Source organism: Lagenorhynchus albirostris, chromosome 7 (assembly GCF_949774975.1).
Source record: "Lagenorhynchus albirostris chromosome 7, mLagAlb1.1, whole genome shotgun sequence".
Taxonomy (NCBI): Eukaryota; Metazoa; Chordata; class Mammalia; order Artiodactyla; family Delphinidae; genus Lagenorhynchus; species Lagenorhynchus albirostris.
This window is the reverse complement of record NC_083101.1, coordinates 24251925-24278455: the sequence shown is the minus strand read 5'-3', so window position 1 is coordinate 24278455 and position 26531 is coordinate 24251925. Positions and strand designations below refer to the sequence as shown.

At 44.5% G+C, this 26531-nt stretch overlaps 2 protein-coding genes across 2 annotated transcripts in view; both read right to left on the bottom strand.

The window, feature by feature from the left end:
* Positions 1–26531, bottom strand: part of EPB41L4B (erythrocyte membrane protein band 4.1 like 4B) — a 144130-nt gene that overhangs the window by 14949 nt on the left and 102650 nt on the right. Inside the window, exons 17-22 of the mRNA XM_060154664.1 lie at positions 24480–24598; positions 19090–19215; positions 18202–18269; positions 15605–15703; positions 6304–6493; positions 4360–4437 (exon numbers count right to left, since the gene is read on the bottom strand). Coding sequence (XP_060010647.1) covers positions 4360–4437; positions 6304–6493; positions 15605–15703; positions 18202–18269; positions 19090–19215; positions 24480–24598 — 680 coding nt within the window. The remainder of the gene's footprint in view (positions 1–4359; positions 4438–6303; positions 6494–15604; positions 15704–18201; positions 18270–19089; positions 19216–24479; positions 24599–26531) is intronic.
* LOC132522797 (DNA endonuclease RBBP8-like) lies at positions 7362–10418 on the bottom strand. The gene is given in 6 exon segments (XM_060153352.1): positions 7362–8002; positions 8196–9022; positions 9024–9261; positions 9264–9631; positions 9633–9932; positions 9934–10418. Coding segments are annotated over 6 exon segments (2427 nt in total). The 5' UTR covers positions 10308–10418; the 3' UTR covers positions 7362–7682.

Below are 26531 nucleotides of genomic sequence, written 5' to 3'. Positions count from 1 at the left end.
TCTCAGATTTGAAACTCAGATTTCTAAATGCATCTGAGCGGATTTAAACAAAAGAACATCCCTGGGGCTCCCACACTTCTGACTTGTAGTAAATGAACAGGATTTCACATGCAACAGGATACTATTTTGAAATACCATTTATGTTTTCTCCTGGTATTTCCTTCCCTCCTTGGGTCTTTTCTACATTTAGGCACCTAGGTTCTATATGGCTTTTGAGTTCCAAAATCTGACTCTCTGGGGAACAGAAAGGTTTTGGCATAGATAAATGATGGTGAAAATGTGTAAGCCTTCATCCAGATAAGAAAAGAGATTGCCAGCTTGAGGATAAGCGAGAGAAGTCAGAAGGAAAGGGAGAACGGGTAGACATTAGTGAGTGCTGCACAAAGGGTCTCTGGGCCCCCCGTTCATAGGCAGAGGCTGGGGGACAGGGATTAAAGAGCAGTGGGGACCTGCACCCCTCTACTCAGGTAGAGATGGGAGAGCAGAGCAGAATGGCTGTGTGGTTGTGTCCAGCAGATAGGGATTCACATCCCAGCGGCACCACGATCTCCACCCACCCAAAAGGGGCATAAGTGAAGCAGCGGGTGTCCCAGATGTATCAGCAAATAGGTGACTTCACGAACTAAAGAGACTTCCGTCCCTCTCCCCGTGCCCTGAAGAACACGGATGAAACCCCAGGAAGACTGAAGAGGCACCTGATTTGACTTGAGCTTAAGCTTCAGCTCTCCTGCTAGAATGAGGTTCAAAATAAAAACTAAGTTATTGAGACAAATGGAAACTCAGTTCTTCTGACACCCAACCCAGGGCCCATTCTGGGCCCTACACAACCTTCCTCTGGCCAGGCCATCTCCTCCCTGACACATGAACTCCTGACTAATGTCCCCTGACCCAGACGAGACCTGGATTACGATGCTCTGCAGCTGGGTGAATGGTTCTTGCAGTACAGGGATCAGGGAGGGACACGCCCCTAAGAGAGAGCATCAGAGACACAGAAGGTATGGGTGTGCACGGTCTGTGTTACCTGGGGAAGGAAGCTGGCATGACTGACCTGGAGTAGAGGGTGGGACTCTGCATCCCAAGGTCAACATGATTGATGTGTCCATGTGCCCACCTTCTAACACCCCACACTCTACCGACACCCACACCCCCCTGCACACCAAATGAGAACACCAGAGGGAGAGTGCGTGCTGTCTTCACTCACTTGCCTTCTTCCCTTCCCATCCTCACACCTGCTTCCCTCCCAGGCAGAAACTCTTATCTGATCTTGAAGAGTCTACGATGCAGATTCCAGGAACGGGCAGACAACAGAGCTGCAGAGGTTGTAGGACTTGGATTGCTAAATTGAGCTACGTAATAAAAGAGTTGGGGATTACAGAAGAAAAGAGTTGGGAAAAAGCAGGGGCTGCTACAGGAGTGAAGCTAGAAAGAATGTTTTTGTGGAGAGTTTGGGGATGTAAGTCCTCGGGGAAGTGCAAGGTGCAAAAGAATTAAGAGAGAAGCAAAATGAGATTCAAGAACTGTTACCAGGAGGTGTTCATTTAATCTCCTTTCATTATCTTAAGAGATGCCAGTTAAAGACTGAATCTTTTTTATCATTCTTGGCTGTTTGGACCATGTTTCATTCCATGCAGAGACTGGATCATAAGGGTAAAGAGACATTAAGGGTTAAACTAGCTCCAATAGTGTCTTGGTTTAATGAAGGCAAGTAAATCTGTCCCACTGCTCTCTCTCCAGCTCCCTGTCCTTCTAGCTCTGGCCTGAGGCACCAGGGCAGGGACACAGCTTTAAGACTTTCTTCCAGCCCCAGACCCTAAGTCTAGCCTTCCTTGGCTGTCTTTAGAGACACAGATGCCACGCTCCCCATCACCCTAACATCAAGGGCAGAAAGGGCTGCAGCTTGCATTTCTTTGATGCTGGGAAGAACAAATGGAGGAGATGGAGGTAAGAGGACCAGACAAAGGGAGAAGCAGGCTGCTGGAGTCCCTCTTCCCCTCTAGGACGCTTCGGCACTCATGGAGATAGGTCTCTGGAGTGAAGTAAGGTCAAAGCCAATGATGCCAAGGAAAGCCCGAAATACTAGCCCTCCAGCATACCTTCTGTGTGCATGTGCTCTGTGAACATGCACTTGTGCCTCAAATCCTCACAAATAAGAAGAAGGATGCTTCATCTTGAAAAAAGGTATTCACTGCAAACTTCAGCTGTGAAGTGGGCAGCTGTGTCTTGTACAAAAACCTCAGCTGTCCCGTGGCTGGGCAGTGCAGCACCTGGACCCTGTTTCAGAGCTCGGTCAGAGCTGCCCAGAGACACAAGCAAAGTGTGCTGGGGACACGGAATAAGCTCCCTGCTGTTGGAGGGGTGCAAGCAGAGACTGGACAGTAACTTGGTAGGCATTGGCACCTGAGATCAGGGGACCTCTGGGTCCCTTCCAGATGCTGCTTCCTTTCTAATCTCAGTCTGTTATGCCAAACACAGAAAAGGTGAGGCAGTTAAATCCACAAGCTGGATCTGCAACACAATGGTTTTTAAGGGAATCCCATCACTCCTGTCAAAGCCATGATGTATTTTTTTGTAAACTAACCCTAGTTCTCAGATCTACCAGACCTTTTAAATAATAATAAATAATCATTATTTTGCTCATGCTGTACCTTCTGCGTAGAATGCTTTGGTCCACTTCCTCCATCTGGCAAACTCCTACTCATACCTTAAAACCCTAGCAACATGAAGCCTTCTTTTTCCTAGTGCCCCCAGACAGGGTTAGGCACAGGGTCCCACAGCAGTAGCAGTTTATACAGACTCTCTTAGAGTGTTTGAAACACAGCCCTTCTTCCAGGCATTGCTCTTCTCCAAAATGGTAAGTTCCCTAAAGAGGAGTCCAGATTTAGTTCAATTAGATGCAAAGGGCACCAGAGAAAGAGCCAGAACATCTGGGCTCCAGCTCCAGCTTGGTCCCTGGGTGATTACCCCACTCTGGGACTCAGTTTCCCAATATGGGCAAAGGGGCGATGAGGTGTTTCCGGGTTACCCTATCTTGGCAATCTGTCTAACAAAAAGGCCATGAATACCCAGCTCCATTTACTTGAGCATGGGAAGGAAGTAACTCTGCAGGTCCCCGAGCTGGGTGTTGCCCACTGTCAGTTCTCAAGCAGTTTATCTGAAGGCGCTGACTCGAAGCTCTCAGACTGTACCAGCTCTCCAAAAGAGAAGTATAGTTGCATAAATCACAGATGATTTCCTTGTGCTAGCTGAGGCAGGAGCAGTGATCATTCCTAAAGCCTGGACAGCATTTTGCCTCATTTGTCCCCTCTTGAAAGCCTTCCAGAAATCCTTCCCATCCACCACACCCTTGTCCAGGGAGCCAGTCCTGAATGACTCCCACTTCTGGCTTCTCCCCAAGCATCTTCCACACGTCTCTCCTGTTGATCCTGACCCTTTGCCAACCTGAGCCCCCTCCAGCCTCTAGCTGCCCTATCCATTCCCAGAGGCTCGTACGCAGCCAGGCACAGAGTAAGTTCTCAGGAGACAGTTTTTGACTTGGCTCACGTTTTGACTCACATGCCAAATTCGTGCACCATGATTTATGCCCCAGTATACTTGGGTATTAGGCTGAGCCCAGCCTAAGATACATCCAATTTTGCCTGTGTCATCTAATCACGTTTATAATATCTTATACACATTTATGGTGCTTTACATATGGGGCTCTCTCTCTCATGTGATCCTTACAATACTCTTAGGCAGACAGGGCAAACAACGACATCCTCATCTGACAGAAGATGGGGCAGCAACTATCCAATGACAAGGCTCTTAAGGTGAAGAGCGGAGAGTGGAGCCAGGTCTGGCCTGCATGACTCCTGGCTCAGTGCTCCCTTCCCTGAAAGGGCTTCCCACCTGCAGGCATCCCATCCTGAAGGAGAGACCTCTATGCAGAGGATGGAGGATGGTAGGGAGGCACGAGGGGCCTAGAAACCTAGGTGAGGCCTTGAGCTGGTACTCTAGGCCGGAGCATGTTGTTGCAGGAGACAGCAAGAGATGTCCCAGGGTGGGCATGCGTGGCGGGCATGCAGCCCAGGAAGCCAAGAAGCCGAGACTGAAGCACGGAGGAGCAGCAGACAGGCAGGGTGGGGCCCCTGCAGCCACCCTCAGAGGACAGGGAGCGCGGCCCTCCCTCGGGGGCTCTGTGAGGTGCAAGGACCCGTGATGCCTGAACCCTGGAAGAAAGCTGATCCCTGAGCCTCCAGGCTGTGCGCAGGACAAGAGGAAGAGCCTTCCCAGCAGCGATGCCCACCTCTGTCCATCCGTCCCACTGCCAAGGTGTTTCTATGGTCTGTGGCTTTTCTGGTTTTAGCAAAATGGGAAGTTTACCAGAGGAGTGGCTTCTGTGAAATCCATCAGCAGATCACCCGGCTCCAAGGTAAAGGCACCTCCTCGGTCAGAGGGGCTCTACAAAGGCAGACAAAAATATCCCAGTTAGCGCCGGCTCTGGACTGACAGTGGAATTTCAACAGAAGATACAGACGGTCCTGACCTCTCTCCTCTTCCCCTTTTCTAACACTGAACTCATTCTCATGCCAACCCCCACCAGAGTTCTCTTAACTCAGTAGTGTACAAAACGTTGACACCAAACCCTGAGTTTTTCTGAAATCTTAATGGGTAGAAGTAGGGTATAGGGTGGAGAACTGTCTTTTTTGAAGCTGCAAACAATTTTTCTTAAATGCTTTGACTGCTCTTTGACTGGCCTTTGGGGGGAAAACACTTCATAGAGTGCTTTGAATATATAAACAGAGAGTAAAGACCTCATCCTGGATCAAGACCTCAAGGAGCTGAACTCATCTGCACAGTAACGAGGAAGAGCTTTATGGTAGGAGAGTGATTTTCAGATGGTACCTCTGAAAATCATGTTCATTTTTTGGGAAAATTTTTTTTTCGCCTTGCCTTGGGGGTATCTCAGCAGCATGGGGGGCCTTGAAACCCTCTGTGGAAAAAAATAAGTCGCATTTACTTGGTGCAAGCAGGGTCCTAAGGAGAGAGATGGCCAGAAGAGGGAGCCTTGTGGCTTCTGGTACGATGTTGCCTGCATCTCCACTGAATTCCCTTCTGTTTTGTAAATGTTTTTGCGTGGTTTTAACCATGGCCTGGGATATACAGAGGAGCCTGTGTCCACACTTGGGACAAAGCAGTGCTAGGGACTCAGCACAGTGGAGGGGAACCCAACTCCAGTTCCCAGGAGGTGATCTACAGAAAAGTGGGGAGCCTCAGTCTGGGCCAGTCACTGGCTGAGGGATCCAGCCGGATCCTGTTGGACACAGAGGTGTTCCCAGAAACCTCGGGAAGGGACCCTGTGAAAGACTGGCCTCAGTCATACACGATGCGGCCTGGACTATTGTTACTTAGATGTTACCAGGAATCATGATCCCTGGAGCTACAGAAGCCTCGGGCATCCTGTTTGCACAAGCACTTTAATCTCTGCTGGACCCATGAGCTGGGCATCGTAGCAGATCTTATTCTCTTTTTTGGTTAGAGGAAACTGAGGCTCGGAGAAACAAGGGCTGCGGAGTGACTACTTGTTTCAAGCAGCCATAGGTGTTTGAAAGGAGCAGTTGGGCCCCAAGTCTTGGCCCCCAAGACTCTAAGGTTCCAATCTTGCATTAGGGGCCCGACCTCATGCACACAGTGTTCCTCAGCGGGGTCCACAGACCAAGCAACCTTTGACTCAGCATCTGCTTGGAGAGCAAGACATGTGACCGCCTTTGGACCAATTGCTGAAGAGTGACCACAGCTAAGCGTCACTCAAAGGAAACCAAGAGAAATGTCTTGTGCCTTAGTCACAGCCCATTCACATCATTGGCAACTTCCTGAAATTTCAGAGTGACAAATAGAATAATATTTCCCGCTTTCAAACTGTTAACACAGGCTATCTCATAAAAGGAATGGGATAGGGATACCTCTATGTTTTTACTCCTCCAAATTTTCCATTATGGGGGATAAAAACCCATTTCTTGCTTTCTGTCTTCACAGTAGAGTAACAGCTTTTGCAGGGACGATATTCTAAAACTAAAATGCCCTCAAAAATCTCTTAAATTTCCCTTCAAGTACAAAGTACATGCTTTTATATTATACCATTTGTCTCTCATACGTGGTTATCTTTCAGGGACAGGTTATATAAAACACATGCTTTGGTGGTTATTACTGTAGCTTTACAAGTGCACAGACTTGATGATGCAAAGTTTAAATGCATACAGATGCCACACACAATTTATGCAGAGTTCTCGGCAAGTATAGCTACTCCTCAGGGCTTTTCCGCCGTACCTTGGCCCCTGGGGACAGCTGGCCCTTGCCTTCTGAATTCTGAGGCGAGCTGAGTTTGTGGACCTTGGGGGATGCCAGCGGCACTGAGACTTGTGTGGTGGTGGCCATGGTGGTGGCCATGGCTGGAGTTGTGGTCGCTCCCGCTGCCTCGGCCAGGTCTGGAGGGAGGTCGTCTTCATCACTGCGGTTACTAGAAGCACATGAAGCTCTGCTCATTACAATAATAAACAGGCTGAGGGGAGTGGAGGGAGGTGGGGAGGGCCGGGACGGCTAGGGTGGGGATTGGGGGCTTCCCAAACAGATGTCTACCAGATGTCCAGCTTACAGGGGCCGATATATTGACCTTCAGCCAAAGCAAGTCTGGGCTGGATTTTCTGTCACTTGCCCGGGGATTAAAACAATGTTTTATTATGAGAAAATATGTATAACGTAATATTTATCATTTTATCCATTTGTCAGTTTACAATCCAGGGGCTCAAACACATTCACAATGTTGTATAACAAGGACTTTATCTATACGCCAAACTTTTTTATCATCCCAACAGCAACTCTGCACTCACTGAACGACAGCTCCTCGTGGCCCCCCTCTCCGCAGACCCTGGTAACATTTGCTCTGCTGTTGAGGCTCAGGGTGGGCCACCCCCAAATATGCCACAATGGCATATTGATTCTTTTTTATTAGGATAGAGTTGTTTTTATTTTAATAAAATTACATGGAGAAAAAGCTTAATATGTTTTTTATATAGCATTTTTTTGAAGACCCTGAAGGAAAGATTGAATTACCATCATCATCGAAAGTTTATTCCTGGAAACATCTGCAGGATTTTTTTTTTCGTATTTTCAAAATTGTAATTAGGTATTACCAAATAAAGTAATAAACAACTTTTAACTCAGAGTGCAAAATGAAAGCACCTTGTTATTTTAAAGGTGCAAAAGCAAGAAAATACGACATCAACTTATCCATTTTTAAATAGTCGTCTGTGTGATGGGTAAATGCCATTTAAAAACATTTTCAATAGGAAAATGATTTATAAATCAGTTTTCAGAAGATCAAAAAAATCAGTGTTTAATACCAACCTTAACTATAAATAAAAAGAATATTGTCATCTCTCCTGTTTTTGCTTCAACATTTATGTCTTCTGCTCTTTGCCTTTCAGAGAAAATATTGCATGGTAAGGCTGCCGTCTTTTTGGACGAGGAGAAGGATCAAGATCTTCTTCAATGCAACCTCTTTCCATACAAGTCTGAGTGGAAGGAAAACCAACTTCCCAGAAATTCTCTGGTGTGTTGGGTGGAATGTAGCGAAATCGGTGTCTTGAGCAGGAAGCCAACTTCTTTTCTCTTTCTTCTGCTGGAAAATCTGCATAAAAAATTTCACATTACTTACACATGTGTCCAAGCAATTTTCTTCTTTCTTCTTTTTTCCGGACCACCTCAATATGAGGAAAATTTTGTAAGCTAGTCTCTCTTTCATCATCTTTAAAATATGGCTCCACAAATGCTTTCTGTTTGACTTTATCTTGTTTATCACCAGGAGAGTTTGGTTTTTTTGTAGCAGTTGACAACTCTTCATCTGCTACTTGGGGGAAGCTATCCACCAAACAGGATTCATATTCTTCATGTGTAGTCGGATCAAACATATCTTCCAAGCTATCATTCATTTTTCTTTCTCCATTTGGACTTTTTTCTCCCTTCTGCTCTTGATTCTTCTTTTTTTTTTTTGCGGTACACGGGCCTGTCACTGTTGTGGCCTCTCCCGCTGCAGAGCACAGGCTCCGGACGCGCAGGCTCAGCAGCCATGGCTCACGGGCCCAGCCGCTCCGCGGCATGTGGGATCTTCCCGGACCGGGGCTCGAACCCGCATCTCCTGCATCGGCAGGCGGACTCCCAACCACTGCGCCACCAGGGAAGCCCTTGATTCTTCATTTTTAAAAGCATACTTTCACTAACCAATGTACAGTCCATGTCCACTGTCTCTCCTCCTGCTAATCTTGACTGACTGCCATCCTTTGTATCTACTACAGTGATATCCATTTTATACTGAGAAAGGTCTGCTCCTGGATCTATACTCCGCTGGATGTTTTCAAAGGATACATCTTGGTTGTTTTGTAGAGACTCTGTTTTAGCAATTCTACATGGATTTAACTGAAGAACTGATGCAAGTTCACATGCTCCATGGACTGACCTGGTTTTTATTTTTAGAGGCTCACGAGAACCAGCACACTTCGTGTCATCAAAAAGATTCTCTGTCTCCAAACTTTCACGTGGATGTAGAGGAAATTTAAAGATAGAATTTTCTTCCTTTATTTGTAACAGTGTTTTATTATCCGGAGATTTACTCAAGGACTGGAGGAGGGACTCCTGTAAACTGCTGGGCTCTTCTGGGGAATCTCTAGTTAACCCACAGCTCCCACTCAAGGCCTTACGGCTTGAGCAAGAGCCCTTTGGAACAGGCTTCAAAACCTCATAGAGAGTCACTTGCCTAAACCCGACTTTAGAGTTCTCACTTCCTTGGCTTTTCTCTTGACGCTGAATAGGTGAAAATCGATCAGACAGATCCAGAGGTTTATCCATCACATAGTCTCCATTCATGTAAGAATGACTATCCGGTGGAAAAGGAAAAGCATTTTCTTTATCAAAGGAGGCTTGGGGGCAGCTTACTTCATCTTCACTTTCTTCCTTGATTTTCTTCCTTTTGATTCGGCCTCCCAGTGATTTCATGTTTATCAGTAACAGTATCTTTAACAGTAACAGTACCTTTAATGTGATCAATACTATCCTGTTCACTTGTATTTTTATTTATGAGCACCTGCTTATTAGAAGATGAGTGGTTAGTGATCTTCTTCACTTCAGCCCCAATATTATGATGTGTGAAAAGGGCACCATCTTCAGATTTTGATCTAGGTTTCTCTGGTCTAGAATTAGAAGTGTTGCTGAAAGGCGTTGTTTACAGATGGTGTTTTTCCCAGTCTCTAAAAGAGAAGGGGACAAACTTGTATTCAAACCTAAATTACTTTTCACATTAGGGGTAGCGCCAAATACAGGAGATGATACCCAAGTAGTCAATTCTTCTTGAGGAGGAGTCTTTGAATTCGAATCTAAAAATCTTAAACTATCTTCACTATTTCTTCTAGATTCCTCAAAAGGTTTTTTGTGATCTCCTTCCAGACAGTGGTAGAGCTCATCACCAAGAAGGCTCATAGGACCTCGAGATTCAGACTCATCTTGAACACTAAGTCCGAGTGTTTCAGCAACAACTGCAGCTAAATCATCAGGAGGATAACTGCTTTTTCCATGTGTGTTGGCCACTGGAGCTCGACTCTGATCGCGTGTCAGCCACTAGAATTTCACGTTCATTATGTTTATGTTGTGAATGGGTTGAAGACTGTGGTACTTTTCTCCATTCACGTGCACACCCAGAGTGCTCCAGTTTAGTATGTGTTGGTTCTACGTGTCGGACGTGGAGGTTCTCCTTCCTTCGTAGTCGGTTAGCGCCCGAAAATGAAACGGTTGTTATTGGTGAATCTGGAATAACATCTTCCTCAGATTCAAGACCGGGTGCTTGACGTGGTCGATCATGCTCAATTTTCTGCTGCAGCTGTTCAGAAAGATTTTTATTTTCTTCCTGCATTCTTTTCATTCATAAGCTCTGTGATAAGTTTAAGATTCTGCTGTCGAATATTTTCAAACTCTTGCTGTTTCTTCCCCATGTGTTCTTCAGTTACCGCACAGCGATCACATAATCCTGCTCTGAATCGATCTTCTAAAACTTTAATGGTTTCATGAAGGACTTTCCGTGGCTCTCTCAGCTGTTGATTTTTGGTGAAGAATTCTTCTAGTCTCTGTGCAACTAAACTTCGTGCCTTTTTCAGTTTGGTTACTTTTACTTGTAGACCTTGTACTTCTTTATCATGATACTCCTTTAGTTTTGTCCAAAGATCCTTAAAGTCATTAGACACATCTGCAGAACTGGGGCCTCCGCAACTGCTTCCCGAGACGTTCATCTTACTTAATATGCTCACACTTCTACTGCCTAATGTTTTCTGACCTCTTCTGTTACATTATACAGGTCTGAAGTTGTCTTTGGCCAGTTCAAATACGGCTTGCAAGATTGCCTCGAGATTCTCGAAAGCCCCAGCAGGAACGCGAGCACGCTCTGGAGCGGGGAAGAGATGGCCGTTTGCTTTTCTCCTCGTTCCCTCCCTGATCTGCCACACTGCCAGCAGCCAAGCTGCCCCCTTGGGGCAGCCAGTGTTTTCCAGGGCTGGGGGACGGCCCGAGGGCCCAGGATTTTTTAATTAATCCGGTAAGAGATAGTTTTACTATTAAGCAAAATATGTATTAACTATGAGATGTAATATCCTCGTTATGAAAATTTGCATTTTAAAAACAACTTAGGGTAATTTTTTCCTGTGGTAGTTAGTAAGAGAAAGTAATTACTTTGGGCATTTAAATTAGAAATAAATATTTATCAATATAGTTTGTACTGGTTTCCAAGAGAATATTGAAACTTTGTTTAGGGCCTCAAGTTTTCTTCTCCTCTTCATGATGTTAAATTGTAACCTAAAATGTTGTAAAAAGTTATTCCTTAATTTCTTTTTTTTTAAATAAATTTATTTATTTTATTTATGTATTTTTGGCTGTGTTGGGTCTTCGCACGCAGGCTTTCTCTAGTTGCAGCAAGCGGGGGCTACTCTTTGTTGCGGTGCACGGGCTTCTCAGTGCAGTGGCTTCTCTTGTTGCAGAGCATGGGCTCTAGGCGTGCGGGCTTCAGGAGCTGTGGCATGTGGGCTCGGTAGCTGTGGCTCACGGGCTCTAGAGCGCAGGCTCAGTAGTCGTAGCCCACGGGCTTAGCTGCTCCGCGGCATGTGGGATCTTCCCGGACCAGGGCTCGAACCTGTGTCCCCTGAATTGGCAGGCAGATTCTTAACCGCTGTGCCACCAGGGAAGCCCCAGTTATTCCTTAATTTCTCACAGACTTTCTCCTTTCTGCTTGTTACGTGGTGTAAAGGTCTGTCATATTGATTATTTTGAATTAAAGTTACTTAAGAAATGGCCAACACTCTGACCCTCCTTTCTGTCTCCCTGAAAGCAGGAAATAAATCTCTCGTGTGAAAGGTGTACTCCCCGCACCTGAAGATAGAAGGACCCCTTTATCATCAGAGTCAGGGGATTTGGGCCTAGAGGCCTGTATAAACAAACCCTGTTACTTCTTTAAGTTACTACCCCAAGCCCAAACTCTGTCTAGATTCTTCACTAAATGAGCACCCAAAACCTAAGTTTCTTTGTCCTGTCAATTCCTCACAACTTTATTGTTTCTTTGTCTAAAAAGTAGAAAAGCTGCCTGCTTTGGGCACTTCTTAGGTTCCATTTCTATGAGACCTCCGTGTGCATGAATTGAAATTTCTTTCTTTTTACCCTTTTCAGTTTATTATTAGTCCAGCCACAAGAACTCAAAAAGGGTAAAGGGGAAATTCCACACCCCTCCCCCACGATGCTTTCTGTCCGGATGAATTTGACTACTCTAGGTACTTCGTATAAGTGGAATCATACAGCAAATGTTCTTCTGTATCAGGCTTGTTTGAACATAATGTTTTCAAGGTCCATCCATGTCATCACATAAGTCAAAATGTCATTCCTTTTTATGGCTGAGTAACATTCCATTGTATGGACAGACTGTATTTTGTTTATCCCTTCATCTGTTGATGGACAATTGGGTTGTTTCCACCTTTTAGCTATTGTGAATAGTGCTGTTATGAACACTGGTGTTCAAACATTTGTTTGAGTCTCTGCTTTCAACTCTTTTGAACTGAAATTCCACATAGGAGTGGAATTGCTGAGTTGTGTGGTAGTTCTATGTTTAATGTTTTGAGGAACCACCAAACCAAGGGATGTTATTCTGAGGAGCCTCCCTTAGGAGGGTAAGCATAAGACTTGTAGGAACCTCCTGTTCTGAGCGAAGGGTGTAATGACTCCTTTCGTGGCCTAACAGCAACTGTCTCTTCGGTGTGATAAACTGATTATAGAGAAGGAGTTGCACACAATGTTTTGGGGCCAAGCAGCTCTGGTCTTCGACCCTCTCTGATCGAGTGGGATGAGCCAGGATGGAAAGGATACTAGACAGGAAGTCACCATGTGGGAGAAGTCTCCCTCACGGCAGCTGGGGTTTATCTCCAGGGCTTGGCTTTGTTGGGAAGGCCTGACTTCCCACAAGGTATGTCAAGGCTGGAAGCTCTTCTGATCTGATCATCCCAGCACAGAGCAGCACCATCAATCCCCCACCCTTAGCATGGACAGTATTTTCTCAAATTTATAGAAATAGACAAGTTCCCTCTCCCCTGCTGCCAGCCAGATTGCTGCCTGCACAGGAAAGGGCTAACTCAGCAGGCCCCAGATGCTCAAACCCTGTACATTCCAAAGGAACCATTGGCCACTGATAAGCTCTGGAGAGAACCTCTGGACCCTTGGAATATCCTGCTGGATAAGTGTGTCTTTGCACACCTAAGACCTTGAGCTATGCCAGATAGCTTATGCTATCAATGTGATTTATGACGAACACCTGGTGTCTAAGGTAAATTCATGAAACATTTTAATAAGTAAAATTTTATGTAGTAGTATGAGTCTTTTCTTTGAAATGATTTCTATTTTAACAATATATGCATAGAAAAATGTCTAGAGTAATAGTCATAAATGTGAACATTGGTTATTTTTGACGGTGTGACTCTAGGGAATTAGTTACTTTTCTCTTTGGACTTTTCTGTCTTGCCTGAATACCTTTAGATTTTTACACTATGTTTAAATACATAGTTAAGTTATATATCTGGGTAAAAATTAAGCAGCTCATCATTTTCTAAACATACCAGCTGACATCAATATAAAGATGATGCTTTGACCTGCCTTCAACTGTTTGCAGAGTTTGCTTCTCCTTTCACTCTGCACACAGAAGCCACACCTTTCCTCCCTATGCCGTATTTCAAGAAAAGAACACAGCTGAGATTTTTGTTTATATCCTAAAAAGCAGCAGTTTGAAAACTTTTTCAGAGCACCTGAATATCATGATGCTTTGATGGAGTACCCTAAAACCCACACAAGCACACATAATTCTGGCCTAGGAACTAGGAATACTGTAACAGCTAAAAAGGGCACACACACCCCTGCATCTCAAAACTAATGATGCAGAATTATTTTTTAGGAAATGGGACATCTGAGGTTTTCCAATCTGTATCCCCAACCAAGTGTTTATTAACTTTATCAATATCTATGAGTGGAAGAGATGAGTAAAGAAGTGGTAACGAGTGTCAACAGTACCATTACTATTTATGGGATGAAAACTTAAAACTGGGAAAATCTCATCCATCAATTTTGCTATTTACTACTAATGGGAAAAATGCTGCCATTCTTTGATTTTCAAAGCAGAATACTTTGGGGTATCTTAAGAAATACACATGAAGTTAGAGGTTTGAAAATGGTTTCCTTAAAAGGGGCAATTTGGTGAGTTAGCTAAATTTACTTTCCTTCCAGGTCATGTATTAGTCATTGCTTCCAAAGTGATTACACATCCCGAATGGGTGATAATAACATTTTGAGTTCTGAAATGTGAAAGGTTAATCCTGCCAGCTTTATCCTCAGGGGAGCAGATTTTTCATGGTTTAATTTGTCCCCCAGAGATCATTAGGACTGCTAATTATTTGAATCTTACTCGTTTTGGCTTCCCTAGGAAATACAGCTGCTATACTGTCAAGAAACCTCTATTAACGCTAATGAGGTGGGATGTGTCTGCCCTGAAACTGCACTCCCCTTTCTTCTCCTTTTCACAAGGTGCAAGTGGCAGGCCTGAGCTGGCTGTTTGAGAACTGCATCTGGAGTTACACTCCTTGTCCTATACTCTGTACTCTCAGTACCTCCTAAACTTGACCTCTTCAGAGGCTTCAGGTCCATAAGAAAAAGGAAGGGGAACTAACTCATCTTTCAGCCAGGGCTAGGCTGAAAGCTAGAGCTTTACCCACATTATCTCATGTTTACCCTCACAAAATCCTTACCCATTTTACAGACAAAGGAGACGTTCAAAGAGTAATTTTCCCAAGAGCTTATAACAGTAAACTAGAAGCCTTTCTAACTCCAGAGCCCCACGCTTTCCACTGCACCCAAAGATCCCCCTGCAGCTCTCTGACCAATTATACATCCAGGCACGATACCTGGGCCACAGCCAAGGTCAAGAAATTCTAACTACCATTGTGATTATGCTAATATACCACCACCCTTACTGTAGCATTTGCCTGTCTTCTTTGGATTATAATTATAATTTATTAGAGGGAAATCTGTCTCTCCCTCTAATAAATTATGAGTCCTTGCATGGGAATTGTCAAAGTCACTTTGTTCTTCCCCCACAGTGCCTAGAATATCCCTGTGCACATGGTAGCCAAAACAACTTTTGTTAAGCTGCACAGAACTGGGCAGGTCCTGGCGGTTCTGGGACACTTTGGACTATGGCTCTTCCTACAGGACTATGGCTCTTCCTTCCTATAGCTCAGGGATCAGCTTTGGCCCTGTGGACAGAAAATGCTACTGTTCCACTACAGCACCATGGAGGCAGTATCCGATATGGCTCCCCCGATCCCCTTCTGCTACTTGTGCCCCTGAAGAAGCCTGTCTCCTTGAGTGTGGGCTGGATCTAGGGACTTGCTTCAAATGAACAGAATAGGGCAAAAGTGATGGGATGTCATTTCCGAGATGAGGTTATAGAAGACTGTGATGTCACCTTCTTAGCGCTCTCTCTGGCTCTTCTTGTGTGTTTTCTCCTATGGAGAAAGCGGCAGAGGTCCACATGACTAGGAACTAAGGGCAACCTCCAGCCAACAGTCAGCAACGAATGATGTCCTCAGTCCAGCAGCCCTCAAGGAACTGAATCCTGTCCCACACGGCATGAATGAGACTTCAGATGAGACTGCAGCCCTTGCCAACACCTGGAAGGCAGCCTTAAGGGACACTCTAACCCAGAAGACCCAGCTAAGCCATGCCTGGATTCCCAACCACAGAAACTGTGAGGTAATAAATGTGGATTGTTTTAAGCCACTAAATCTTGGAGTAATTTGTTACACAGCAATCAATGATGAATACATATGCCAATCATGTCATGTTTTCGGGGAGAAAGATCCAGTCCCACTATGACTTAAATTGGAAACAGACTCTATTTTTGGGATAGCTCTTTGGGAATGGTGTGAAGGGTTAAGAAGCATTTACAACTGGACATTTAGCATCACCTTTGTTGTTATAATTGAAAAACCTGCAGCATAGAACTCACAAGCTGTATTGTCTCGTTAACTTCCGCACTCGGGGAGGCTTGATTTCCGGCTTTTCCGCAGCTGGTTGGGTAGTTTCCACACGTATAGGAATAGGACTTCTAGAGACACACCAGAAAAGCAGAACACCACCAATAAAAAGGTTTATGGTCTGATTTTGGCTATAGGGACTGCTTTCTCAGTTAATTTATACCTTAATAACATTGACAGTCAAGATATCCTTTTTATTCCCTCCTCTTTACTTATTACATAAAATTATTTAAAAATACCACAGAAAAGCCAAAACCAAAAAAATCATAGGGAAGAAAATACAGCAAGCAGGAACTGAACATAATTGGGATACCACATAAAATTTCCCTGCCAAAAACACCCACTCCTAATTTTAGGTTTTGGTTCATAACCAGGTTTCGCCAGTAAAATGAGTAAAGAGAAACCTGTGGATAACCCGTTTTCACTTCCAAGTAATCTGGTAGCTATGTTATTTTAAACGTAGCACAGAATATATTTTTTAAAAAGAGAGATAAATAATGATTAGAGTGTTTCATGTGAAAATGCATAATCAGAAGACCTTTAAGACTTACTCTGAAACATTTTAATTCTATGTCTAGGTGAAAATGTTAAAAATTAAGTTTCATTTTTATATTTCCTCAAGAAAATATGCCAGATAACCAATGGGCTTACTCGAAACCAGTGATTTTAAGGTAAAGCTTTTACACATTTTTGTACGTGACTGATTTCACTTAAAACACCAGAAATTACCTTCGGGGACCAACAGGCATCAAAACAAATTGAGGTTCTCAGCAAGGGACCTCTAGCAAGTCAGTTAACACTTCTGGACCTCCATCTTCCCTTCTATTCAATGCCTAATATGGCGATAGGTAGGTGGCCAGTGCCCAGGAAATGTTTGTTAAAGAAACATGTGAATGAGCAAATACGAAATTGGAGTCAACATACTTTAGGTTCATGATTTCCTCAAGTTGGGACCCCAGAGTCAACAGAACGTGGTCCCTGGAAGAACACATAGGGGAGCACATAACTTTGCTTGGGTGAAATGGTTGGTGTCTGGAAAGCTTCAAGGAGGGATTTACACTCAACCAGATGGAGGTAAGACTTCCAAGGTGGGAGACAGAGTGGAGACCCGGAACTGCTGATGGGTAAGGTCCCATTGGAAGAGCAGGGGATTGTGACTAGAGGGGAAAGCAGGGGCCAGGGCCTGAGGCACCTCAGGATGAGCTGTTTACGCTGAAGGCAAAGGCAGTCACTGAAGGTTTTAGGCAAGGGAGTGGCAAGGTCAGACTTGCATTTTAGAAAGGCCCTTAGAGCATCAAAGGATGCTGGTGAGAGCAGGCCAGTCGGGAGCATCTTAGAAGACTGCAGTAGTGGTTCTCCAGGATGAGAAATGGTGAGGCCCGGGGGTAGGCCGGGAAGAGGGTCCTGAAGAGGAGAGGATGGATGTGGGTGATAATATGAAAGTCAAATTGGCAGGACTTGGGGACTAATTAGATGAGGGCATGAGGTAGGTAACGGTCAAGGACTCCCCGGCCTCAGGTCTGGATCACAGGTAGGTAACGATGCCACTGACCAAGATAGGAAAACTGGTGAAGGGACAGTAGGGTAGGGTGGGAAGAGATGAATTAAGGTTTTGAAAAGTCCAAGAGGAAGCTGGGTATGGGTCTCTGGAGGAAGACAAATTTTTACCAAGAACATGGGCCAGGCATCATGAGATGACATAGAGAAATATTAGTCTTTATTTTTAGCATCAAGTATTCCCCAGGGTAGTGGTTCCTATGTCACCTTGGGTGTTTTTGAAATTCTTATTCCTGGCATCCCCTACCACAACCACGCTCCCTTCCCCCCCTCCCCCCTCCCCCCCCAACAACACCCACCCCGTCTTCCACCAAAGGATCTGAAGGGTCTGGAGTAGGACCTGAGTCTTTGGTTTTAACAAAATATGGTTGCAGTGCTCCTTGGACCCATTTTAGGAAACTCTATCCTAGGGAGACCCCCACCAATGTTAGCAGGCTGCCAAGGTGTCAGTGGGGCTGCCATGATCTACAGGTTGTTACTCACTTGGGCTGGGAGGGGAAGAGTGTCTGCTTTCTATGAGATCAGGAAAGGGAGGTTTTCCTCTGGGTTTGGGTCGGTGGTAGCCTGGAGGCTTTAAAGAACATTCGTGGTTCTAGTACTTCAAGGAGCTCAGATAAGGAGCGTGTGAATGGACCACGGGAAGAGGGATGAACTGAGCTGGGACAGGGAGCAGAAGCCAGGTCATAAAGGTTACCCTATGCTCTGTTAAGGAGTCCGGACTCCACTGTGACTTTAAGCAGGGGAATGACAAGGTCAGATCTACATGCCTGAGAAGCATCTCAAAAGTGATTTCTTTTTTGGTACATCAGGTAGAAATATTAAAACAGAATAAGTGGCATTTTTGAGGCATAAAGGAAGTTGTTTATGACAGTCCTCTTCTCTTGCTTCAGGCTCACATTCTCTCAGTTTTCTTTTTCCTCTTTATTTTATTAGCAAATGCCCTCATGAGTAATGTTTTGAGGATAATGCTGAAGGTACTATTGTTTCCCCATTCAAACAAGAAGCAACAGACCTTACGTTAGCGTCCTGAAGACTGGATTTCTTATTGATATTTACAAACGTTGATTCCTCTTTTCCAACCTGTTAAAGAAAACAGGAAGGTTCGTCAAAACTGGACATCTTGGCATGCAAAAATGTTTCCAAGTCTCCTACATTCAAAGGATTACAGAAATGTGAAGGTGTATCAAAGAGGTAGATCAAGTACTCAGTCAAAGCAAAATTTTCCGGTGTTTATTTAACAAAAAATGTTTTCTTGAGTCATTCCCCATCGCAGGGATTAACACGTAATCATTCAAATAAAATCAATGCTTGCATTCACACTCGTATTGAGCACCTGCTACGTGCCAGCTCCTGACGGAATGAGAAGAGGATGGTGTGAGAGAAGCCAAACCCACAGTTTAATCCCCCACTTCACATTTTAGATCAGGAATAATAAGCAGCTCTATGCTCACACAGCACTTACAGCTGACAAAAGAGTTTAGAAGCTGTCCTTTCACATCAGTGTACCGAGCCTGGGAGGAATTATGTCATAGGATTTTGATAGAAGCCTTGTCCTCTTCCCTCTGGCGAGTCCCATAAAGAATGGTGGGGAAGAAAAGGACACCCACTCAGCCAGCCAGGCCAGCTGAACACACACTGGAGGTCAACAGGAGATGCAGCAGCCTGTGGTCCTCAGACCCACCACAGCGTACAGAGCTGGCCCTTTCACTTACCCAGTTATAGCTATACCAGTTAATAACTCTTTATATTAAAAACTCTGTGCACATAACAGGTGTGGTTCCTATCTCCTGGCTGCACCCTGACTGACACAGCGTCTCAGTCCTAGAATGCCTCTTTCTTCTACGTGGCACAGAGGAAATCCCGCAACGTGAAATCAAAGGCTTGCATGCATGGTACGCACCTGGGCGCTCGCTCGGGAAGCATTCTCCAGCTGGGCTTTTAAAATGTTACACTTAACGTGATCAGCCACGGGGGAAGGCAAAAGTGGGGTCTGAAGAGTCTTCTCAGAAACCTTTTTTTCTTCAGCCTGAGATGAACCAAAATACACGCAACAGACTGTAAACAAAGAACTAAGAAAACACATACATTAATCTTTCCCATCAATCATCACTGCAAATAACCCAAAGACATAAACATACAGAAAAGTGTGTCACTAACTCCTTATGTTTGTACCAGTGCTTTTACTATTTGCAAAGGATTCACAAGCACATCCTCTCAATCCTCTCATTCTCACGTGAAGCAGGGAGAGGTTGTATTAGGAAGCCCATGAGTCAGAAGATGGGGAAGGTCCAAAGAGAAGAGACTCTTCCAGTATTCATGCAGGTAAAGCCAGGACTCAAGCTCCGAGTTTCCTACACCCAGCTGCAGTGCTATTTCCCCCATAACTGCTACTTCTTACATATAAAGACCCAATTCTGTGACTTGCTGGGTTAAGGGAAAGAGTACAAAATACTAATTGGTATTTTTACAATAATCTTGCTGAAAATTGTGATTCTCAATGAGAAATTTGTATCTATGTTGCCTCATTTTAGAGTGTCTCAGACTTCAATAATCTGGTACCACCTTTGCTATTTTTGCCATTTCTCATGTATTAACTAAACATGTACCTATAATTCGTACAATCCGGTTAAGGTGGATTACGCTGGGACCACCAATTTTAAGTGTGTCCTAAGCAATAGTATCTTTGACATCATAGACTTGGTGGCTATTATATTTATGATGACATAAATTATGATAATTATGTAACTATTAAAAAATACTCATCCATGTATAGAACCTGAAATCGTCTCTGAGGGTACACACATCATACTCTGGGAAATAATGTCATATTGTTAAGCATGCCTATTGTGGCCATTGTATATCCCAGCGCTAATACGGTGCTCGGCACACAGCACGTGCTTAATACATGTCTACTGAAGACGATTATAATAATATATGGTTATTATTGGAAGGTATGTGTTTAGTAAGAAAGATACAAGACCATATGATTTCTAAAAGTCAATTTAGCGACTTAATACGGCACATTAGCCACAATGTACCAGGGCAAGAACAAAATGTTCTAAAGGCCTCCAATTCTGCCATTTCCAAAATTAATCTAATTCACTAATTCAAAAGTCCTATTGAGCACCTGGATACACATAGTAGGGGTTTTATGAAAGCTCCAGAGGAAGCATAGGGCAACTGGCTGGTTGACATCATTGAATAAAGAAAAGAGGGCCGAGAATGCAGTTTCCCAGCAGGACCTCCAAACATATGGAGGGAATGTGGTAGAACAAGCTGAACCCAGCAATTTCACAAAACAGTAAGATAAGCAGAGACAGAAGACCTGGATTTGAATCTCCGCTCTTTCCCTTACTAGCACCATAAACAAGATGATGATGATGGTGGTGGTGATGGAGATGAAGGACAAGGAGGGTAAGGGGCGGGCGGGGGGCGGATTTCATATGCACATCTCATTGAATCCTCTCATTTAACCATCCCATTTGAAGGTAGATACTATCACCATCCCCATTTTATAGATGAGAAAAACAAAGCAGAGAGATGGCAAGTCACTTGCCCAAGGTCACACAGGAAGTACACAGAAGAGCCAAGATTCACACCCAGACTGGGTGACTCCGAAGCTAGAGCCCCTGCCCACCAGCCACACTGGCACCCCTTAACCTCTCTGAGGCTGTTTCTTTCTTCATAAGATTATCATGACAATCACGTGGGAAAAAAGGATATGAATGGCACTCTCACATTAGAATCTTTGGTTAGAAAACAATACATAACTACAAAGAGAGCATCGGATATGAGGACACTAATGGTCCTAAGATCAAGCTGAGTATAAAGACAATAGACTGTTTTGAATGGAGTCAGGATCCTAAGAGACGTAGCGTTCTCTGAAACAAAACAGTAACTTGTTTATTAGTTACAGTATAGTTTTAGTAGAATTTATCTTGTACATGTAAATCCTGTTACATTAAGATAGTTGTTGAAAAGATATGTAAAAGATAATACTAGCATGGGTGTTTTCACTGGTGTATGATGAGTTAATTTTTTAATTAGATCTAATTTTTTGGAATGATATGCCGGAATACAAGAATTGAACTGGTCCTAAAGCCCATTTGAGATTTTTGACAATTGCTTCAGGGGATATGGTTATACTGACAGTAATGACCGAAGACCTACTTTAAAAAAAAAAAAATTGAATGCTGCTAAAATAAGAGTGAGAATTTAGCATTGATTTTCCCCTTGAATTTATTAATTCTAAACTGCTTTTTGGATATAAATTCAAGCTGGCTTGTTCTGAAAAGAAGGAGCTACCTTTCAGCTCTATAACTTGACTCAGGTGAAGACCAATATAAATTTTGGAAAATCTGAGTGTTATTACATGAATATGTTTGCAACAAAGGCATCTCTATGAGGGATAAACATGTGGATTACAACAAGACCATAATTACAGCCTGGAGGACGGCACCCAGAATGCTGTGCTTTCTCTCTTTTGCATGGCCATATTTTGTATTTTACATTCAATTTGAATTGAGAAAAGAGGCTTTATCGTTCAATATGGAAAAACAGATTTCAAAACATACAAATGAATGATAATTGGGCTTTGATACTATTATAATTGGAAATGGTCTTCTGTTTGAGGATGTCATTTGGGGATAAAGAAATGATCAGATGCAGTTTTCACTTGTTGATACAAACTGTTTACACATTTGAAATCTGATGAGATTTAAATTCCTGTGATAATTTTGGGTATGCTTTTGGAATTGGGCAACCAAACGTCTTCTCACCATTAACATATCCAAACCTTAGACAAATCAGAGGATTCTTCAGACCGCAAAAAACCTTAAAAGCCATCAAAACCGTTGGTTCCCAATTGTGGTATCATGATGAGTTGTGAGGATTGTTTTATTAATGATAAAGAATCATAGTATGGGGCTTCCCTGGTGGCGCAGTGGTTGAGAGTCCGCCTGCTGATGCAGGGGACACGGGTTCGTGCCCCGGTCCGGGAGGATCCCACATGCCGCGAAGCGGCTGGGCCCGTGAGCCATGGCCACTGAGCCTGCGCGTCCGGAGCCTGTGCTCCGCAATGGGAGAGGCCACACAGTGAGAGGCCCGCACACCACAAAAAAAAAAAAAAAAAAAAAGAATCATAGTATGAAGTAATATACTTTGCTTATGCATTAGGACAAAGTCAAGGTTATCTGACATCACTCTAGCCTACTTGCTCACTGATGCATTTCTTCAAGCGGAGGAGAAAAGAGGGGTATTGTTGCTTGAGCGCCAGGGAAATGCTCAGTAACTCACAGCTGTCTCAGCTACATCTTAACCCAGAGCAAGCCATTATTGGTGATGTCCCACCAATATTTGTGCAACCACTAATTACCTGGAGCTTGTGAGTTCTCTGCTACTGTATGCTATACTTCCCTGCAAAATATTTTTGGATTTTGCCAAACTCCAGGTAAGTTCTTGTTAAAACAATTTATTGTGTGGGCTGCAGAAGAAAAGTTGACAGTCAGGATACTAAGAGAGAGAAGACAAATCCAGGGGCACACAATCCATCAGGCTGACTCCCAACACCTGGCAGAGGCCTGCTCAATAAAGATTTATTGACTGAAAGAATATAAGTGCCATCCTGCAGGAGGAATTTTTTTCCAGCTGGCTATCAGGGAGGGTAGTATCAAAGAAAAAGTGGGTGAACAGGGTGTCCTGAAGTTGGGGCCCTTTAGTGATCAGAGGGACTTTAGGCTGCCCCGCTGGGGTGTGGGATTGCAAGGGAGTGGAGGGTCTTCTGAGAAATGCTGGAAGTGTAGTGCAGGCTAGAGGGATGTCTGGGGTGGAGGAACAGCCCCGATAGGAGGTATAACCTTCCCACGTTCACCAGTGCAGGTAAGGAGGGGGAGCTTTCCAGGCCAGATCTCCCAAATTCCTCCTATTCCCTCTTATAAAGGGGCAAAGCTAAGCCTTAGGGTGGGAAAAAATGACCCATGAGTAAAGAATACTATTCCTATGGGGATTTTAAAAATTAAAATATGTGTGCAACAGTGGATCTCGACCAGGGGCAATTCTGCCCTTCAGGGGACATTTGGCAATGTCTGGAGACAATTTTAGTTGTCACACCTGGATGGGGGTTCTACTAGCATCGAGTGGGGAGAGGCCAGGGGTGCTGTAAAACATCCTACAATGCACAGGGAAGCCCCCCACACAACATTATCAGGCCAATATGCCACTAGGGCCTATGCTGAGAAATCCTGGTGTAGAAAATGAAGAAGCATGTTGGAGTGCAAAGGGCACTGGACCAGGAGTCGGGAGCCCAAGGCTTCACCACTGCTCTGTGACCTTGGGAAAGCCATTACCTTTCCTCTGGTCTCAGACGTTGAAAAGGCTGAACTAAATGACAGATTGAATTCAGCACCAGCTTTCTACAGTTCTAAGATAAAACTTGGCTTTTATAAGGCTACCCATTTGGATATAAGAACAGGTCTAGCCAAAAGAGAGCTTGGTTTCTGCCCTGTCCCTTCCTCCACCTGCCCTCCCTACTTTCATCCCTCCCTTCCTTCCATTAGCAAACAGTTACTGAACATCTACGATGTGCCAGGTACTGTCTGAGTGAGATAGAGGGTGCTATGGACTGAACTGTGTTCTCTCCAAATTTATATGTCGAAACCCTAACCACCATTGTGATGGTATTTGGCACGGGGCCTTTGAGAAGTAATTAGATTTAGATGAAGTCATGAGGGTGGGGCCCTCATGATGGGATTAGTGGCTTTCTACGAAGAGGAAGAAAGAAAGATCCCTCTCTTCTGGCAAGTGAAAACACAGTGAGAAGGGGACCAGCTCCAAGACAGGAGGAGAGCTCTCACCAGGGAACCAAGTCATCTGGCACCTTGATCTTAGACTTCCCAGCCTCCAGATAAGTGAGAAACAAATATCTGTTGTTTCAGCCACCGGGTCTATGGTAATTTGTTATAGTAGCCAATGCAGACTAATACAGAGGGGTAAAAAACGGAAAGAGGTAAATGTGGATGCTTCTCTCATGGAACTTTCAGTTAGAAGGATGGGGAGACCACTAACAGATCCAGCCTGTTGGGCCTCAGCACTGGGGGCAGCCCCTAGTGCTGTAATCCACCCCAAAAGAATGTAAGTGAATTTCTGCTCCTAAGAGACATGCTGAGCAGAAAAAGATTGAGTAGAAATCCCTCCAAGACAAAGGCACATAGTTTAGGAGGCAGGCAGGGTAATAATGAGAGGTATGAGTGAACCCCAGGTCCATGCTCATTGCCCAGCTCCAGTCCTTGGCACCTTATTTATGTTGATGTGCAGAGCAGGCCAGGGTCCAGCAGCCTTCACAGTTTCCAGTTCCAGCTTCTTTAGATGGGCAGCGGCTTCGCTGAACAGGGCAGGTGTTCCTGGACTCAGTTCTGCAAGTGAATAAGGAAAGGTTGAAAGGGCAGAGAGATATAGGTGATAAAAGATGCTTGCCAGAGCCCGACTCCCAGTGCCTTTCTGTCTGGCTTCTCCTCTGGCAGCTTGAATCTCTCGGGAATGCACTAGCAGATGGGATGTGAGAACATTTAAGGTCGAGGTGTCAAGGCCTAACTCTCCCAAATATGAGCAGTGGCCCTGGGCAGGTTACTTTACCTCTCTGAGCCTCTCAACCATTTTCAAATGAAAATAAAATTACTTACCTTGCAGGGCTGCTGTGAATATTAAGTGAGGTAATTCATGTGCCAATGCTTTATTAATGGAAAAGCACTATGCAAATGGGAATGATTAGTGTTCAGGCTAACAGACAGATAAATGTGCCCTTAAAAACCATGCTATGGGCTTCCCTGGTGGCGCAGTGGTTGAGAGTCCGCCTGCCAATGCAGGGGACACGGGTTTGTGCCCCGGTCCGGGAAGATCCCACATGCCGCGGAGCGGCTAGGCCCGTGAGCCATGGCCGCTGAGCCTGCGCGTCCGGAGCCTGTTGCTCCGCAACGGGAGAGGCCACAACAGTGAGAGGCCCGCGTACCGCAAAACAAACAAACAAACAAACAAACAAAAAACCATGTTATGCTTCTAAAATCAAATTCACTGATTTTGATTTCTGAAAGTTGGATTAGTTCACCACCACTCCTCCCACTAGCTTGTTTTTATCCATTAATACATTAAATATTCAATATTCATTACGTATTAAAGTTTGTGCCAAGTACTCATAGCAATTGGGATCTGGGAAGCTAGAATAAAGAGATGAATGAGATACAATTCTAGCCCAGTGGGGGAGACAGATGCCTGTGCAGATACCCCCAATAAGAGCGACCAAAGATTTATTTAATTATATAGAGCAAGAGGGAGGGCACTCCAAAGCCAGGAATTGGGGAGGGGTGTAAAGAGAAAGTTTCACTGACAACCTTTGAGCTGGTTCCTGAAGGATGTGTAGGAGTTCATTAGGGTGGAGAAAAGCATTCCAGGCAGAGGGAACAGCAGGTGCAAATGACAGAGCTGGGACGTGGCACAGTGTTTCATGAGAGGAGAGGAGTTCCACGTAGCTAGAGTGTAGTGAGGAGTGTGGGGGAAGGCTGGAGACCTTGGCAGGGGCCAGGCTGTGAAGGTCTGTGTGTGGCCATGCTCAGAAGTGCTGGCTTTATCCCAGGACAGTGAAGTACCATGGAAAGGTCTTAAGGCATTTGGTCAGAGCTCTTTGGTGAGTGCTCTCGCTCTAGCAGCTACAATTTGGAGACTCCACTGGAGGAGGTGCCCGTAGAGGCCTGTTATAGCTGTCCAGATACAAAAGGATGAGGCCTGGCCCAGGGCCAGGGCAGTGCGGATAGTGATGAGGGACTGATTTTTCAACACCAAGTGGATGATGAGTTCCCATTTCTAGCTCCGCCAACCCAGAATTGCTACCTGTGATCTACAGGTAAAGGCTCAATGGCTCATCCTCTTCACCAGCCCACAGACTTATGAAATATCAGACCTGGAAGACTCCTTGGTCATCTTCTCAATACCCTCCACCACATTCCACAGACGAGAAAACCAAGGATCCAAGTGGGGACTTGGCTCAACAGTGAGAACTAGAATCGAAGCCTCTTGACTCTTGCCTCTACCTTGGCACTTTTTCAAACCATATGTGATAAAGAACAAGTTCTTCCCCCACCTCCTATCACAGACCGATTCTTTGGTAAAATATAATAAAAGTGATTTTCTAGAAAAAGAAAAGAACAGTCATACAAAATCTAAGCCCACATTTTTAATTAGTTTTAACACATATAAAATTGCTCTGGCAAGTTGCTAGAAACGTTTCTAATTTGCTTACTCTCCATTTCCGTAATTTCTCTAGCTGGGACCTTTAACAATATGCACTAGATCTAC